Below are 20,096 nucleotides of genomic sequence, written 5' to 3' on the forward strand. Positions count from 1 at the left end.
TTGTTGAAGTATTTCAGTAAAAAGCAACCTTAGCAAAACAGGAAATTATGTCAAATTCATATTTTAAGAATTAGCAAGCACCTATCTATTTTCAAACGTTTTATTTAGCTAATGTTGCAATTGTTGCAAAATCGCTACTGTAATTTTTTAATGCGAAATATTGGAATATTTTGCATTTTTGTTGTTGTTTACTCTCTCATGATTTTAAGTTATTTCAGGTTGAAAATATCCCGTACAACCACAAATTAAAAAGGGCTTCGGTACAGGATTAGTGTAGCATCAGTGTGGACATTTATCATGTCTCTGCTGTTATGTATGGGTTGTAGATCTTAAGAGGATGACTACAAGGGATCCAAATTAAGTTTATTATCAGAGATATTTAAGTTAATTGATTTTCTACATAAAAGGAAGGCTCCTTGCACATTTGCTTGAGCTTGAATTTAGTTCACCTTATAGTATAGTCCCTGTTCATCCCTTTATAACCGTTTATTGCCACCACGACAAATAAATGGTGTGCATAATATATATTTTAAAAGTAATAATTCCAATATTATGTCCTGCTATACATAACCCTTTCTTTGCATGACCTCTAAGTGTCCATGTGAGCCACTAAAGAACAGAAAAAAAGCTGCGCTACCTTGGGCGCTTTATAGGTGGACAGGCAGGGAATCGAACCCCAACTCTCTGTAAGTGGAAAGGGACTGCGGTGAACCTTTTAGTTGAGTGCAGCCCTTTGTTAACAGCGAGGGTTAAGAGAGCTGTTTGTGCTCTACATGGAACTGTTTTCCATCTCCCTCTTTGCTTTACATTCTTTCAGCATGTTGTCCCTTTCTAAACCTTTCTGTTCCCCATTCTTCTTTCTCCAATAAGTGGTGCATCATTATTTTTCTATTAAATATGACATTGGAGAATAAATCGCTGTCGTTGCTTTGTTGATAGTTCCATCCATTTAGACATACTTCATCCTCCTGTCACGGAGTTCAAGCACTTAGACTTAGAGAGTTGGGCGGGGAACAAATATTATGCTCGTCACAATCATGTACGTATGTATTTGAAGACAAAAACAAATGTTTTCTTCAGCATGCAGACTGTGCCAAGTAAAGCCATATTCCTCCAGTCTCTGTATTAATGCTAGCGCTGGGTGACCATAAATCCACTGGAATATACTATACCACATCACACACACACACACACACACACACACACACACACACACACACACACACACACACACACACACACACACACACACACACACACACACACACACACACACACACACACACACACACACACACACACACACACACACACACACATTTTGCAAATTTCAACTGATTGACAGCTTATTTTTGATCAATTTCTACCTTTATCTTCACCTAAATTCATTTTCTTGAATTCCGGCGATCTCAAAAGTATCACCAAATGATTGGGCATCCCTAATTTAGTTGGATATGACACCTTAAATGGTTTTCTACAATGTTTGGTTCCAAAATTAAGCGTGTTTGAACATTTGACCCGAGAGACTGGCGGTCATCTTGGATTTGACCTCTCACGGTCCTCACAGGTCAAATCTGACTTCCCTCCACATCTGAAAATAAACCTTATGGTATGCACTAACTATGTTAGAAATGTCATGCTTTTCTCATAAAATGCACAATTGTTGTGCTTATCCGCTGTACTAAAAGGGTTAGTAACCTCATCATGACTAATCAAGTGACCTTGTTGTCTGTAAGATGCTACTTTAAGCAACAGAAGTCAATTCAGTCCATTTAATGACATATCAATGCTAAAATGTATGAACACATGGAGTCCATTTATATGTTGATAAACATAAAGCAGAACACTAGATGGCACTAACACCAAACAAATATATTGTTTTTAAATCTGCACCACAGATGTACTTGCTGATTCTGGCCACAAGATGGCAGTGCAAAATAATGTAATAATCCTTTTGATTTACTACATAATAATACTATACATTGATCCCATATTAAAAATATGACAACCCTTTATTGCATGTGATCAATTATTAACGTGTAGTAGTAACATTCATTATGGATAAAATCCCTCTCCCTTTTTTCCAGAGTCAGAGACATTGTTTGAATCATACTGAGACATTTATTTATGCATGTATGTTTTCCATTTAGACTGAATGCAAATACAGCAAGTACACACCACCAAGCACTAGGGGAATGTAGAGCAAAAGGCAGTGGAGAATTGAAGGTGGAGGCTAACTAGCGGTAGGAGTAGTTTGATGCTCTTCATGGAGAAAATAAATTACCTGAACTATGCTGGTTTTCTAATGGGGCCAATAAATGTTTTCATCTCGCTTAACAAGACACTTATTTCGTCTCTACGCTCAATGTCACATTCTTTTACAAGACAGTAAATCACTTTCGAGACACCTTGGACTGAGAGGGGAGGTCGTGTTGATTAACGGCGCTGAAAACTCCCCCCATAACCACGACTCCCAACATAAGGCACCCATTCATGTGTCACATCTACTGCAGTGGGATTACACTGACTGCCTCATATCTCCCCCTATAAAACACTTCCTTTCTCCTGCTTAGATTCTACATACTTTACAGATTATACACAGAAGTATGGATATTTATACATGAATACAGGCCCTCCATCCTTCAATTCACCACCTCACCAAACACACACAGCGCTTCTCATGATGCAGTCATTTCATCCATCAGTACAAAACTACACCCATCTGTTTATCAGCAAAGATACTCAACTCGCCCGGGGGCCACTTTTGTAAAATGACAGGACACAAGGGGCTAGATCATAAACAAAAAAATGTATTAAAAAAAAGCCCTGAAATAACACATTGTGTAATTACACCACATTACATAATGGGTAGACAAAATGCAACTTTCATTATGTTATAAACAGCTTGAATGCAATATGTAATACACTTACTTGCATTTGGACATATTGGATCTTATATTGCAGTTGTTTTTACAAAAGGTGGGATATGCACTTCCTTTTCATGATTATAGCACATGCATCATGTAATAACCAACCAAAATACATTTTGCCATCAAAGCATCAAGGTTTATTAATACATTCTAGCTGGGAATGGTTTTACATGTTGTGTTCAAGCTGTTTACAACCTAACATTAAATAATGAAAGGTAACATAATTACATTTTTCAAATCATTACACAATGTCGTTTTAATATAAATTGTGTTGGTATAGCCCCATCTTTCATTGAAATGCTTTATTTGAAAATTGACAATATTAATTTAGCAGGGTTGACACTAGGCCAAAATTACAAATAAATTCAATATTTTACAAGAATTTAACATATTTTTCTGGGCAAGGTAACTTTTTTTATCCTTTTTTGTATGAATAAAAAAAGTATTTTAATCAATTTAGATGCAAATGTGAGCACTATTGTTCCAAATGTATATTAAAAGCATCATAAAATGACAACTGTGAATCGCTTTCTCTATTTTCTGAATTCATAATTGGTCGATGGGGATCCTATGAGGGGCCAGATTTGGTTCGCTAAATTGAGTATCACAGGTTTACAGTAAAAAAGATGCCTTCACAACAGTCCAGTGTCATATGACTAGAAACAAAATAAACAGAGCAAAATAGAATACACAAATAACCAGTTTTGGGGAATCTCATTTCCTCAGACACATCATCAGCAGGGCGACAGTTTGAGGTCGGGGGATTTGGGAGGGTTAGACGACAGGGGGGACAAAGCCATGGTCACAAGTGTTGGAAAAGCTCCTTTTTAATATCACAAACTCTGCGTTATAGGTTTTGGTTACACATTCACAGTTTTCTCCCTTAAGAGGACAGAGGATGGAATAATGGTTGCTTATTGCAAAAACTCACAAGCGCTGGCTTTCGGTTAGCAGTAGCACAAAGTTAACAATGACGGCTAAAGCGGGTCAGGCTCCATCACAGGGGTTATTATGTATGATAAGTGATGCATAGTATATTATTAAAGGTCATCCAGGGTATGTGTTGTGTGACAGCCAACGGGGTTAGACGGCGCTTCGTTTAGGTCACACTATGAAGTCTTGGCTTTGTCTGTCGGGGGAACAGGGAGAACAAGTACAGGCCTCACATTCACCACTCCTATAAATACATTACAACTCATACACCATAACTTAAAGAGAGTTAATCCAACTGAACATAAAAAAAGTACCCTTGTTATTCTTGTGGTTTTGAACGTTTTAGGCAGTGTGGATTTGTAATGGATCCAACTGTGACATACATTTATTTTGGTGTTTAAAAGCTGCTATTATAAGCAACCAAATTCAATGCATTTCTCATTCACAACTTCACAATTTTTACTAGTTTTGGGTCTGTGATTAACTTTGTAGGTTCTCCAGTGAAACACAACTTTTAATTAAGCTCTTAAATAAAGAGGGCCTGGCCAAGGGGGAAATGAGGAGGAAGTTTTACAATTCCAGAATAAAGTCAACATTTTAATAATGTATTCAACGCCAGAATCTTTGATTTATTAGTTGTTTTGACTTTTCAAAGTTTGTGTTTGACTTTTCGAGTTTTTCTCGACATTTCAACAAATAAGTTGATTCTAAAAATGCTAATTGTCAATGAATAAAAAGTCCTACTTCTCTGTTTTGTTCTGGTTTCTGGCACCTAAATCCCCTCCGTATATCTCACACATCAACACTAAAACGTCCAAAAGCACAAGAATAACATTACAGTCTCTGTTTCAAGATGGAAGTCAGTAAAAGCAAATTAGGACGTAGATAAAACATTATTTATATTAAAATATCTTTAAAAATCCTCTAACTTTGCCCAAAACATGTGACCAGCATTTCTCAGTGTAGATGGCAAATAGACGTCAAAATGAAAGCGGGAACGTTGAATGTGACGAGGACAGTGATGTGTGTTTGTCCCAGCTGTCCACTGAAGTGTTACACAACTGTCCGTCTTCTCCATGTGTCCATTAAGGGATTTTTACAGTTCAGTCCCATTGTCTTTCTATGGATTCCAAATGTGGACATTGTGGTTTATTTTTTTCATTCCCTCTGCTATTTTTTTTATTGAATCATGCAGATTATAGTCATCTGATATTATACATATTTCATAAACAAGCAAACACTGGACATAAATTAGATCCTCTATAGATAAAAATGTAAAAAGCTAATAAGACAGCAGTTGATTATACTGAAGGTCACAGCCAGGAGGTGGCGACGTCGAGCAAAAAGGCCGCCTGACACCACCCTCCCCGCCTCACCCCACCACCAGCATTGTCTCCATCATTTCCCACAACCCTCCTCTGCTCTAATACAAGAAGCGACCAGGCGTGGAAGCAAATATCCTAGTGGCCAAACGGTGGTACTACATTTCCGTGTCAGTCCGTGATGTCATTTTGGCCCTCATTGACTTACATTGGGATTTTAGTAAGTAAGTAAATAAAAACAGGAAAAACACTGATTAGCCCTTATCGATAAATCAATATAAATAAGTAGGGCCTAGAAGTTGTAAAATGGGGAATGCGGAAGAACGCCGGAAGATCGCTGTAAGATCCATGGATGATCCGAGTATTTCTGTTCTCGAGTCAGTCTGTTTTGGCATCCAATTCTCTTATCCATGCTGTTATACCTTTCATATGTGACAGAAGCCATTTTTGAGTGAATTGGGTTGGAGGTTGAAAACTCATTGATTCAAATATCAAGATGACATCAAATGCAACTAAGGTTTTTGTCGACAACAGAGCTGAAGTAAAACAGGCGTGACTTGATGAACCAAGTGGTAAACCATCCAATAGCGGATTCTTCCTGTTCCCTAAAGTGGTGGAGGATCGTGTTGGGTCACAAGCGGTGTCACAGTTGGTCCGTCTAAAGGGTACAGGAGTGGAGGAGGAACTGTTCTGGTGTTGGTGTTTTTACACAGACGGGGTGGAGGGTCCTGGTATCTGCGGGGTGGGCCAGGGGACAAACAGGACCCTCTCCTGTCCCCCCGTCTCAGGAGCCTTCATGGCCGATCAGGACTGCAACAGAGACATCGACATCAAATCAGTCATCACACACAAACATGGAGGGAGATGAGAGGTTGAAAGGATCTTCAATGCACATTCTCAAAGATATTGAAGTGACTGTTATTTTGTATATATTGATTGTTGTGCTTTTATTTAGGTCTTAATGTGTGCATATGTATAAATGTGTATTTGATTGTGTATATAGGTTTATACATATTTGCATACATACATTATTTGTTTTTGTATTCGGGATTGTGGGAAACGGTATTTCGATCTCTCTGTCTGTACACACACACTGAAAGATTGACAATAAAGTTGACTTTGACTTTGACTGACTACTCCTACATAGATTAGACACTATATTAAAAGTGTGTGGTATTTTTAGTAACTTTTTTGTTGTGTCACTTCGAGCCATTTTGAATCATTGCAGCCATTTTGTGTCTTGTGGCAGTTGTTTTGTGTCTCTATAAAGGTCATGTTGCATCTATTTAAGTATCGTTGTGCCTCCTTGAACATGGTTTGCATCTCTTTGTATTCCTTCTGCCTCTCTTTGTAGTCGTTTTGTGTCTCTATAAGGTCTTTTTGCATGTCTGTGTCATTGTGTGGTGCCAAGCATGACCCAGTGTGAATGGCCCAGAATCTCACTTATTTATTGTGTTGTATTTCAAGCCCCCTACCCTCTCTTTCCGGTACCACTTTAAGTCATTTTGTATTGGTGCAGTTGTTTTGAGACCCTTTGTATTCTCTTCCTTTCCTTGTACAAGTTATGATTCTCCTTCTTATCGTTTTGTGGTCATTTTATTTCTCCTTGTAGTTGTTTTGTGGGTATTTGTAGTCTCTTTGTACCCTTTGTACTTCTTTGGTGTCTCTGTGTTCATTTTGTGTCCTCTTTTTAATGTATTTGTATCGGCTTGTACGTGTTTTGTGTCTTTGTGGTCATTCACATGTCTTTGTTTGTGTCTCTTTGTCACTGTTTTATTCCTATTTGTACATCTTTTGAATATCTGTAAGAATATGGTGTCTCCTCATAGGCTTTTATGTCTCTTTGTAATTATCTTGCTTCTCTTTGTAGTTGTTTTGCTGCCTAAGGTAATCACTTCATTCACATTCTTACATGAAATGTTAGCACCCACATAAAGCAGAGGTTCTGGGCGAGGGTCCCTCTGTCCCCTCTGGTCCGAGGGCCTATGTCCAGTAAACCCATTCAGCAATCTAACCAGGCAAACAAAGCGTAGTAATCTAGTAACCTGCACTCTGATCACATGACCAGACTGTGAACACTGTAGGGGTCACACACCTCTGAGTGCTGCTGCATCTCCTCAGTAGGAGACTCTGTTTCCCTGATAACCACAGCTTTTGTCACCAGCATGTCAGGGTGCTGCTGCTTGGCCTCCTGGATGGCCATGGCGAGGGCCTGGGGACACGAAGCATCCACACAGGGGTCAGAAACCTCACATTATAGCTTCATTTGCCTTATGACTTTAGGCACAGTGCAATTGTGCATTATCTCTGTTACACTCCTCCTCACCTGATGCTGGTCCACATCGTCGTCTCCTGTGATTATTATCCTCTTCTCGATTCTTGTCTCTGAGTAACCTCCTTTCACAGTCTGCCAAAAGTATTCAGATAGAAAGAATTAAAAAATGGATGACATGGTTAATCAAGGTTATCATTCAATAACATATAATATATCATTTTGTATCTTTGTCTCAGTAAAGACCGTTTTTTTTCATACAATGTCATTACATTAAATTGTGTAACAACATATAGATTGTTTTCTTATGCATAATTTTTAATAAAAACATATATCATTATTTACATATTTTAGTGTTATTTGGTCATCTATTCCCACAACAAGTGATCAATAGTGTGAAATAAACAAAAACGAATTCATTAAAATGGCCCTTAAAGGCTGACATTGTAATGAAGGGATCATTTGATTGTGATTGGTTGTTGGCTAACTCCAAGCTCCAGACATTAAACTGTAACCATGGGAACAGATAAGGTGTTACCTTGGTAACTTGAGTTGTGGTTGCTGTGGTGACGCTCTCAGCTGTGATGGTCAGCGGGGAAACAACAGAGTCCCTCTCCTGGGTCGCAACTTTTACCTGTGGAGTATTTTAGAGGGGCAACACACACGTTGAGGAACACACTGCAGACACACACACATAATGATGACTTTAAAGGGGCCCTAGTATGCTCATGATCAGGTGTATATCAGTATTTAGTGTCTCTACTGTGACATGTCTCCATGCTTTAATGTTCACAAAGCTCTTTATTTTTCTCATACTGCCTGTTCTGCAGCACCTCTTTTCCCCCTCTGTCTGAAACCAGAGCCCAGTCTGCTCTGATTGGTTAGCTGGCCGGCTCTGTTGTGATTGGTCAACCGCTTAGAGATGTCCCGCCCCTTAGCCTATCACATACAATGTGGTTGAGCGAGAATGATGTCACTATGTTCTGATAGTAAACAAAGGATTCCAATGGAAGCGTTTCAGGAGGGGATTTGAGCTTTTGCAGACAATACCGATATAACAAACCACAGGAAGAGAACACCTCAAAAGCATAATAGGGCCTCTTTAAATGTCTTGTTTCATCAGACCTAAACCGAAAGATATTCAGTTTAATATGATAAAAAAACGGGAAAAGTTGGAAATATCCATGTGAGAGGTTGAAAAAAGCATTTTCTAAATGCTTCACATGAAAAGTAACCTTAACTATTAAACATTTATCAAAATAATTCAAATAATGGTAGCTGTACCTTCAAGGCACCACACACAGGTTTGCTGCACATACTTTTCTGTTAAATTTCAGCTATTGCCCCGTAATAAAAGCGAACAAATATCAAATATAATCAGAGGATTCATTGTTATTGCCAATACTAGTAGTAGCACAAATGCATCTCAAATATTGACATCCACATCTTCTGTCTCATAAAACTGAGACATTTTGATGACATCAAATATAAGTATTATAGCAACGTCCTGTGAACAATTGGCTGACACACACACACATAACATTTTTACAATTGTTCAGAAGGATATGAAGTAAAGGTCAAGGTAACAAAGGGAGACAGCGGCAACACAATGGCACAACGTTTATTTATCTGCTGTGCTCACACACACACACACACACCACACACACCACACACACACACACACACACACACACACACACACACCACACACACACAACACACACACACACACACACACACACACACACACACACACACACACACACACACACACACCCACACACACACACACACACACACACACACACACACACACACACACACACACACACACACACACACACACACACACACACACACACACACACACACACACACACACACACACACACACACACACACACACACACACACACACACACACACACACACACACACACACACACACAAACTGATGTATTTCTTCTGTGAGATACTTACAGGCGAGCCATTTTCTTTCAGGGCAGCAGGAGCCTGCCTCGGGCTGACGCCTCCGTGGTTCTGAAGGAGAGAGAAACAGACGTGTGTGGGCAGAGTCTTTATTAAATTCTTAAGATGACGAAAGTCAAGCGACATTAAAGAAATACAATAGGGGATCAAAGAAGCATTAATTCAATCAGAATATTAAAGACATCAGTGATAAGGCAGACACAATGACTTCACGCTGAAAATATGAACACTTTATTTTTGCTCCCATTTTTAGTTGAGTTTCTATGCACACACAAGACATGATACTCTCTACTTTAGAGTGTTTCATTTGCCACGATGATCCATCTACTGACAAGAGCAGCTTATCAAGATGCTGATTAAAAGGGTAATAATTACACAGGTGTGCCTTGGGCTGCTCACAATAAAGGCTAATCTAAAATGTGCAGTTTAATCTCAGAAGACATTGATTGGGATTTCATATGACTCAGGCTACAGAAATGAATTTCTTAGCCTGAAGACAACACAAAAAGTCAGTCATCTGGTGTGACCACATGCAGTGCTACAAAATGGAGTTCATCAGGTTGTTTATTATGGCCTGTGGAGTGGTGAATGGCTGTGCAAAGTAACTGGGTATTGGCAGGAATTGGAATTAGTGTTGGGCACACTAATCCTGAGCATCCCAAACAGGCTAAATGGAGGAAAGGTCTGGTAAGTATTCAAGATGTGCGAGAACTGAGATGTGTTCAGCCTCCAGGTGAGGTGAGGTAGGCTCATTAATGGCACCGCGATTGGTTTTGGGAACTTGTTACAGTGTCTTGCCATCAATACATTACAGGTCATATAGCTGCCGCTTTTATCGAGAGCGATTTACAAACACTTCAATAATAGATGTGTCAACAACAGCAATTTGGGGTTAAGTATCTTGCCCAAGGACACTTCAAAATAACTCTGAATTAGTCTTTTAACACATTTTACAACTTTTAAACCCTAATGATTTAAATAAGGGCTATAAAAGTGTTTGTACTGCTTAGTTGATTCGGTAAAAAAAAGTATCCGCTCATTGCTCTCTTTCCCAATGTCAGTCAATGGTAAAAAGTATTTATGGACCCATTGAAGTCATGGACTGAGACACAAGTTGTAGTACCACCGTTTGGCCACTGTAACGTTTTGCATAAAAGTCTGTCGCACTTCCTGGGGGCTTGATTCAACTTTAGAAAGACACATTACATTTATCAAGTAAGATTACATTGCATTGTGGGAGAAAAGTAAGCATCAACAGAAGCATCAACAAAACTGACTGTATTCAGTATGGCACTATCTGATTTGATTTTACTCTAATCTCAATTATATCATGTTTACACACAAGCATATTATGTATTAAGTATTAAATCACTTTAATAATGACTGCACAACAGTTATTTTTTCACAGCAGACATTGTCTCTTTTCTTTCAAGTGCCTCTGTGAAAGTAACAGAGAGCAAGCATACCTGAAATCAAAGCAGCCAAATAGAATTCAGCCATCAATAATTTCAATATCTATTCTACATCTTTGGTTTTCCTACTGTGACCTGTGTGAGAAAAGGTCTACTGTGGATGCTGGCTCACTGTCATGGCTCACTGAGACACTAAACCAAGCGCACCTTAATGACATTTGTTTCACCTGGGCTTTCACTGCCATGACGAGCCAAAATGTCCGCCATGACAAAGTGTTATTGATGATGCTGGCTCACTGACAGGGTTCAGAGGAGCCGTCATTAATGTCATTAGGACTACCTGTGGTGAAAAGCCACAATGCCTGTCTATGGAAGCACAAGCAGGAAACAACATGTCTGTGGGTGAGCTTCAGTGTGCGGTGGGAGAGATATTGACATATTTTACTAAATAAAAGTTTAACCATAGTATACAAATACTTCATTGCAAGTTAAAGTCCGACGTTCAAACTCTTACTCGTAAAAGTACAGAATAATTAGAATCAAAATATACACTTACTTATGTAAATTAGAATATTATATATATATTTTATTGGAATAATATTTATTTATTTATCAAAGCAGCATTTGAATGATGTCTCAGTAAGGGCTAATTTGAACTAACCTAATAAACTTTAATGAAAAATAATGCATATTTTTTAACTGATAATTACATAAATATTGACCTAAATTGAAATGATAGTTGTCAGATAAATAGACAGTAGAATAAAAAGTGCAATATTTCCCTCTGAGATATAGTGGAAAGGAAGTAAAAAGTTATATCAAATTGAAATACTCAAGTAAAGTATGACTAAAGTTGCACGTACTTGAGTCAATGTACTTCCAGCACTGGGTTTAGTTTGTTTCCAGTTGCTCAAAACACTGGAAAGGGTTATCTGTGACATGCTAAAATGTGTAGTTATTAACTCAGTAAACAACTAAACTGCACTGTCAATAACACGGCAAAGAGCAGTTAAGGGGGACGGTATCTATAACTGCCAACTCACAAACTAAAATCAGATAAACTAAACATTTGTTTTGCGCTGCCTAGGTTATTAACAAGCCATTCACAATCTGAAACGATTTTATAAAAAATTAAAGTCTCATTTTAGAGCAACTGAATAGACCTCTGTAAATGCTTCTAATTAATTGTATTTAGCCTATTGAATCCACATCTACTACCTTGTCTAATTGTATTGTTTTAAAGCAAACTACTCCAAGTAATAAAGTCAAAACACCCCCAAGATACTCGTATGGTATAATCTCTTGAGCATTATGTAAGAGACAAGGCTTTGTATTGCCAACACATTTCATAGCCATGAGTGTCAATCAAACCAATATCAGCATGTGCAAACTCCTTGAGTGTTTATCGAGGTAATCCTCAAGATGAAAACATTGCTTTTACTGCAGTCTGGTGGCAACGCTGCCCAAATTCAGAGGCTGTCAGTGTCATGCAGCCAGTTGGCATCATCCAGCCTTTGTGCTGCTGTTGAGCCTCAGAAGACATGACACAGCGCCCTCTGCTGGCTCAACATAGTCACTGCTGTAGATCTTTGTCTGCCTATCCATGATGTCATCCTCCATTTGCTGCAGGTGCACACACACTTTTTATTCCACCCCTCCAAAGACGTCTCACTCTGGCATCTTTGAAATTGGACTTAACACTGATCTGACACTTCAAAGGCCCCCCATCGATGCCTTAGTTCCCGCACACCATTAGCCGCATTGCTAAAGAGCCGCGCAATGATTGCATTTTAATAAGGCACCTGTGGGAAAGTCGGCCGGCACTCAAAGCTTTGCCTGCAGAGATGAATGGGATTCACACCTGCTTTCATCATCCTCATTAATACACTGTCAATACTTGAATCACTCCATGATGATGCTATTATGTCCTCCCTGTCTGGGGAATTTGGGCTTCATTCGACCAGAGCCCAGGGAACATGCGTCTTCCTCTAATCAAAACTGACTACAAAGCTCTGAAAAACATTTTACAAGTCTGGTGTTTGTGTCCTGTGATGAGTATTGTCCTTCCTTTCTGCTAATACTTTAGCTTCAGCATTGATATTTAAAATATGATGAAAGGGGTGCCACACAATTGTTCTAAACACTCAATAGTCTGGAAAACGTCCCATTTGATCGACATTTTCCATAAGCCTGTTACCCAGACTCAAAAAGCCATTGTTCCGAAGGCTCACAGCTCCTAAATTACACACTGTATTAGTATCAACTCAAGCTTTGACCTAACTAACAAAACCACAGAAGGCAGCGAGTGCTAGCCAATCAGAGGCAGAGAAGCAGCCTTTGCCATTGTGGTACAAAAGTGTGTATTTTCTGAGAGGTTGGCCGACAGAGCAATGGTTGTTCGTTTTCGTGGGAAAGGATTGTCAAACAAATGGGCTTGTGTTATGTTGATCAAGTAGATCCATACCAGTGTCAGTTGGATAAATGAAAAAACTACAGCCAGCAGCTGTCAAGCAAAAAAAGGGTTAAACGACACTTTATCGGCCAAACGAAATTGTCCAACACATACTTTCCTCTGAACGGAGAAACCTACAAGATATAACTAATGTAGTAAGTTTAAGAGATGCACAAAGGGGGATTTTGAAAGGGGTTTCTTGCTTTAGAAATCCCTTTCAAAATGGAAATGACGAATATGAGCGTGATTGCCCATCTCATCTGACGGGTATAGGGTCATTAATCATGATTAATCACAGAATATTAATGTAATTACCGCAAGTATTTAGATTTTTAGATTTTCTAACAGGATTATGCACGATATAATGTCACAACTCACTAAAGGATGGAACAGTGGAGCTATTATTGAGTACATGCACTGTGCAGATTCATGAATTATGCAGCTCTTTTTATGACAATAACATAGGCTTTGCTAATATTCTGATTGTTTCTTTACCTGCGGTGAGGCATTCATGATGTTGGAGTGGGCCTCTGATCCATTTGTGTGCGTCTCCTTCTTGCTATCAGCCCTCTTCATGATGTGGGCCGCACTCACAGCACTGGCTTCTTTCTTTGCCACGGGAGGCTGTGTGAAACAACAACAGTAGAGTTAAGTCATCATTTGTTCACAAGAAAATGACGCAATTCTTGCAGACAGCATATTTTTCAAAACAAAGCATTTCAACAATGTTTAAAGGAACAAACACTTAAAATATTTTGCTTTTATTGGATTGTTTGGTTTAATGGAATCATGCAAATGATGGTGAAACAGCAGGGGAAATCCAGTAGAAAGACAAAAATAAAATGTGTGAAGAATTCATAAATCAAAATACAACAAGGAGAACAAAAAAAGTAGAGCGAGGAACCAAAATAAACAGATATGATCAAATTCAAACAATGCAAAATGGTACAACAACAACAAATAACTTAAAAAGCTGCCAGTATTTATGGCACCAAGTCCAGCAAGGCAGGGTGAATCCAGCGGGGGATGATGATGATGATGATGGACGACGAATACAGTGGAGGAAATAAGTATTTGATCCCCTGCAGATTTTGTAAGTTTATCCACTTACAAAGACATTTCTATTTTTAAGGATTTTCTTTTTGATATTCTTACTCTCATTGTTTATATAAACCTACCATTACAATTATAGACTGTACATTTCTTTGTAAGTGGGCAAACTTACAAAATCTGCAGGGGATCAAATACATATTTCCTCCACAGTATGTTCATCAGTCTACCTCGTGATGTGTTCCCTCCTCTATGGGAGACTTGTCCCGGGAGCCCATCAGACGGGCAGAGTAGAACCTGGAGGTCTCTTCAAAATCTTCCCGGCACACCTCAGGCTGCCTGTCCCGCTCTCCGTGCTCCGACGTGCCCTTAGAGAAGTCTTCGGATCCGGAGTGGAGGTCCATCAGGACGGTGAAGTCCACCTCCGCCTCCAGGCTCGACGTGGAGCTCACCGTCATGCTGGAACATTTACGCTCGATGCCCAGGTGGGATTCTCTCATGCAGGCCACCGTGTCCCGGTCCTGCTCCTCCTCTGACGCTAATCTGGGCAGAGGCCTCCTGTCCCCGAGCTCCTTCTGGGACGGGTACAGAGAGAGGATCACCACTCTGAGGTTATATCACTGCAGGCGGAGGGATGGCGAAGATGTCATGGAGTGGAAGTGGCATCCTTGTGTTTGAGGGTTTGCTTGGACTCAAAATCTGAGTCAGTGTACATGCAATGTGTATTAATATTTACAGTATTGTAGGGCATGCAGTCATGTCAGAAAGGAAAAGTTAACTGTTTGAGCCTGAAAAGGGTTTGTATTGAAGGACATTTCAAATTGCATAAAATGAATGAACATAATAGAACATATATATACCAAATGAAATTTGCCTCTTAGCCTGAAAACTTTAAAAACGTAATTCTTAACTTCATAGTTTTGTGGATTTTTCGGTCAGTTGTCACCAAGCATTCAAATAAAACAAAGGAAAGACAAAATAAAGTACTGGCATTCAACACGTGGCACGGGATCAGAAATGAAACCGCTCTGTTTTAAGGGGTCAGGATCCAAAGAGGAGGGAAACCGTTTGATTATAATGAAACTCCTGAGGCCCCTCATGTAAGTAATGCCACTCATTAATTACACACACACAAGCTAATTAAATCACAGTTAAAACTGGATCATGTCTGCAATAGACAAGCATAAGGGATTTTGTTTTCCACCCACACATTAAATTCCAACTCAAGATGATGGATGACTGCAGCTGAGTAGCCAGTGACCATAACAAACGTCAATCTTTATGGCTTAGGGGCTATGTTTTATATATCAGTAGAAACTGGTCGGTCAGTAGGGAGGGAAGCAGTTTAGCCGTAAGGGATGCAGAAAGGAAAAGAGAAGATGGGTGAGGCATGATGAAGGTGAATGAATAACCTTGAAATCAGCAAACGGCTCTTCATAAATGGCAGGAGTAGAGACGGGCTCCTGCAGGGAGAAGCAGAGGAAAGAGCAGAGAGAGCATCTGAAGGTTAGCACAAGCTGAAGTGGTCAGTGAACTGAGAGAGGCCACAACACACACACAAATCTGAATAGCAGAGCTTGACTGGATCCTGAAAATATGGTAAGATTGTTCAGTCCCAACCTGAACTGGGGGTACTGGTCAGTTAGACTGCACATTTTAAGGTTTAGAAAACATGTTTCCTCTTATCTGTGGTGCTGGTGTGAGCTGCTGCATGTTGACATATTGGCTGTAAATATGTCTGCCTTCTCTTGAGTATGGGAACTATATGGCACTCAGCTTGTGATGCTTTTAGCACAAAGAAAATACATAGAAAAACTAAATAGCAATGTCTGTTTTCCCAAACTTATGACTTGGTTACTAAAGAAAATCCACAAACAGTTTTTGAGCAGTTTCATGTAGGAACTATTTTTGTTTACCGCTAACTGAAAAGAGCAGACATTGGCTAGTAGACATTGGCTAGCAGACAATAGCTAGCAGACATTGGCTAGTAGACATTGGCTAGCAGACAATAGCTAGCAGACAATAGCTAGCATACAATAGCTAGCTGACAATAACTAGCAGACAATAGCTAGCAGACAATAGCTAGCCAACACTAGTTAGCAGACGATAGCTAGCCAACAATAGCTAGCCAACACTAGTTAGCAGACGATAGCTAGCAGACAATAGCTAGCCAACACTAGTTAGCAGACGATAGCTAGCAGACAATAGCTAGCCAACACTAGTTAGCAGACGATAGCTAGCCAACAATAGCTAGCAGACAATAGCTAGCAGACTATAGCTAGATGAGAGGGTCCTTCTGCAAGAAAGATGTATCCTTCTTTAAACTGCTCACAACTAGGTCTAGGGATATCTTTAGTATTGACTTCTGAAAAAAGACATTGCTGTAAAGTTTTTCAAATGTAATTTTGCTGCTTTGTTCACAACAAGCCAAGTGTCATCTAGTTTCATTATATTTGAGAGAAGACACACATTTCTATAGCAGATATCTTCAACACTCAGCAACTCACACCCAAACAGTTCAGATTAATACATAGCATTTAAAGTGAGGGCAAACGTATGTAGGCTATTGTTTAACTTTAATATAGCTCCAAATTCAAAAACAGCTAATTATGTATTTTAAACTGACTCAAACCCAAGTTTAGGTGAGAAATTCAGCCAGACCCAATCATAGCCAACTGAGTCTGTTCAGATCCAGTCAGGTCCGAATGGATGTCAGCACAAATGTCAGGCAATACTCTACATAACAAACAGCAAGAGGACATAAAAGAGGTGAGCTTACTACTACAACAACAACATCCACAGCCAAGTTTATTAGTTAGATTTAGCAGAGAAGAGAAACATGCAGTCTGTATAATGAGCAAGTTTCCAGCATAGCAGCAGCCAAGTGTTGCAACACTACGCACCTTGAACTTAAAAAAGGGAGCATTCAAATATTGTCAAATAAAATTGTTAAAAGTCCAATAAAAAGGTGACGGGGTGCATTTCAAAGCCTGTCAAAATGACTGTTTGAATGGGTCCACAAGTTTGGAGGAGCATATCATATTTTCCCACACTCCCGACTTCAATCTGATCTTGATATGATTGTCAGTCGCCAGTGAGGTTGCAAACCGAGAGCTACGCAACAACTCTTCTCATGCCCGTTTAATCCAATATATGCAAGAGCTTGACTCAGATGAAAAGGCGGGAAATGATGAAACTGTCATGTCTATTCACTTCAAATTCCTTTCATTCTGGTGTCAAAAGCGTGCAAGCTCCTAATGATACCAACAGTGAAATGAAAGCAGCAAATCTGACTGTGTCAGGCACTGAGCTGTGAGGTCTGGCTGCTCACTGCCTGCTGGGGAGGAACCAGTGTGTTTACATCAGCGCTTACTTTCATATCCAGAGGGGAGTTTTGCATCTGTTTTATACCAATCAGGAGGGAGAGATATTTTTTAAAGCCTGGTCATGCAAGTTTATCAGTTTCTAAATTATTTATGCATAAACCAATTATATACTCTATTTATATCCAATTTTGTGAAATAATAGCTGTCTGTCTCAAAGAAATGGCAGCACTTTCACCCCTTTCTTTCTCAAATTAGTATGCCATAAATCGTTTGTTTTTGTATTTCCAGTTTGAAAATGGCACAGAGATGTGCAAAAATCATCAGAGCGATGATAATATGTACGCCTTTCTTTCTTTGCCACCCTCTGACAAACAACAACGTGAGCCGGAAAGAAATCTGAGGCTCACAAGTTAGAGAAGGTGAAGACGAACCAACAACCAAAACATGAGATATTGATTTTTTTATCTTTTTGTTTTGTTAAATTTCACAGCCAGTGGTGAGCTGTACAGATTTGCCAGACAGTGTGGTGCATGTTGGGGGGCAATGAGAAGGGAGAAATTGGGAAAACTTTTTTGACAGATTTTGCAATAAGACAGAGCAGAAGTGCCGCTCCGTAAGAAGTAAGATGGATGAGTTCAAGTCACTGAAAACGCAGAAAAAAAATAAAAATGGCGTGCGAGTCTGTCTGAAGCTCATGCGATGCTTTAATTTCCAATGACTGAATAGCAGATGCCAAGCAGAGTTACCGAGTGTCTCTTCTTGGCTGCATCCAGACTCGGCTCCCTGCCAGGGTTTCGGCTGTTCCGCAGTATGAGTCCAGATTCTCGGGCCTTCTGTGTTTTTACTGGCGGGGCCGGGGGAGCCATTTTGTGAAGCGCTGAAATCTTTGAGCAGAACGACTGACTCTCCGTCGGTCCTCTACCAAACTGATAGCTGTCATCAGGATATTCTGCTCTAGTGATTCCCTCCAGATCTGCTGCAAAAGATGGATGAAAGGCGGCGGAGTCTGTCCAGGAGAGGTCAGAGGACGCCTCCGGAGAACCCACCGACCAGCGGTATTCCCTTCTGACGAGTCCCGTGGGCTCTTCCCAGCCCCTTTCGTCCTTACACGCTACACTCTTTGATCGCTCCGGCTTAAGAGGAACAATCCTGGTGATTTCTGACTGAAAGCTGCTGCCTGACAGTCGTTGGAGAGACGTTCTCTGGCTTCTATCTCCCAATAAACCCTCAATATCCTCTCCCCCAGAACTACTGATCTTCCTCTCATGCGTCCTGACCTGTCGCAGCTTTACCTCAGCTAGATCTTTGTTGTCAATAAGACCCCGTCCTCGCGACTTCATCCCACACTCCCCTTTAACACCTGCTACTGAACTATCATGCTCCATCTTTCCGGGTCCATTCACCATATCGATATCAGCTGGCCCAACCTGACTCACTTTCCTCTTTACCTGCTCTGCTTCTACTTCCATGTTTTCACTCTCTACTGATATATCTTCTTGGTCGTCTTTGTAGACCCTGAAAGACTCATCTTTTTCTGATCCCTGATCATCTTTCACCATCTCCACTGGCGATAGGTCGCAATGATTTCCGGCTTTTGGGTTTTTTTTCTGGACTGAGGTCCAAGTCTGAGCCGTTATTGTCTTCGTCAGTAGAGTCACTGCTTTCTTTCCCGTAAATGAGCTCGGGAGGCATACCCAGGTTTAAGCTCTGGGGTCTCCTCTTTTTCCTTGGTTTCGAAGCTGTACGGTCTTTCATCTGCCGTGAGCCCGGGGCCAAATCATTGTTTGCATCGGGGTCAGAGTCTTGAGATAGTTTACTTTGAGATTTGTCCAGATTCAAGTCTGCATTCTCAGATAATTGAACCATAAAACGACTTTTGTTAGTCGGCCGTGGCTCAGAGCACTCCTCTGCCTCTTTGGTTGATGAAAATTCATCAATATGGCTTTTCATTTCTTTGCTGTCATACCCTGTTACCTCCGTATGTATCATCTTGGTTATGTCTATCTCTTTTTCCAGCTCCTCTTTCTCCCATGAAGAATCCAATTTGTTCATTTCTTCTGCCTTCCAGTCTTGGTCCTGTAGATAAGTTTCTTGTTTTTCAATCAATACCCACTCCTCAGAGCCCTACATGTTGGTATAGATTAAACACAGTTAGACATGCCAAGCACAGCTGCTGCAAATAATTAAACCTACGCAATCATTTGAATCACAGAAAAGGGAACACAATGTTCAACTGGTACAATGGGAAGGTTCGATGATCATGAAATTGCATGTAGGGATTTATTCTTAAGGGAAGATACCCCAAGTGAATAGGGTTTAACTAATAGATATAACACGTATACTTCCCCGGTTAATCGCCTTCAATAAGGAATTATTTGTTGAGTGGTTTCTAAAATTGTGTTTTAAATAT

The 20,096-nt window shown here is 40.0% G+C and overlaps 1 protein-coding gene across 5 annotated transcripts in view; it reads right to left on the bottom strand.

Annotated features, from left to right (window-relative positions):
- Window positions 1-2,107: 2,107 nt before the first annotated feature.
- Window positions 2,108-20,096, bottom strand: part of LOC117475454 (protein 4.1-like) — a 96,319-nt gene continuing 78,330 nt past the window's right edge. Inside the window, exons 14-22 of one of the 5 annotated variants that reach the window (XR_004555169.1) lie at window positions 15,773-15,823; window positions 14,591-14,935; window positions 13,806-13,934; window positions 9,438-9,497; window positions 7,996-8,091; window positions 7,512-7,592; window positions 7,281-7,397; window positions 7,117-7,195; window positions 2,108-5,995 (exon numbers count right to left, since the gene is read on the bottom strand). Coding sequence is in view for 2 of the 5 variants with exons in the window: in XM_034121670.1 (XP_033977561.1) it covers window positions 5,990-5,995; window positions 7,281-7,397; window positions 7,512-7,592; window positions 7,996-8,091; window positions 9,438-9,497; window positions 13,806-13,934; window positions 14,591-14,935; window positions 15,773-15,823 (885 nt within the window). In the remaining 3 variants the exon portion in view is untranslated. Of the gene's footprint in view, window positions 5,996-7,116; window positions 7,196-7,280; window positions 7,398-7,511; window positions 7,593-7,995; window positions 8,092-9,437; window positions 9,498-13,805; window positions 13,935-14,590; window positions 14,936-15,772; window positions 15,824-19,134; window positions 19,811-20,096 lie in introns of those variants that run through there. The other 4 variants (XR_004555170.1, XM_034121670.1, XR_004555171.1 and 1 more) reach the window with 4 other exon arrangements.

The sequence above is a fragment of the Trematomus bernacchii genome, unplaced genomic scaffold, assembly GCF_902827165.1.
Source record: "Trematomus bernacchii unplaced genomic scaffold, fTreBer1.1, whole genome shotgun sequence".
Classification (NCBI taxonomy): Eukaryota; Metazoa; Chordata; class Actinopteri; order Perciformes; family Nototheniidae; genus Trematomus; species Trematomus bernacchii.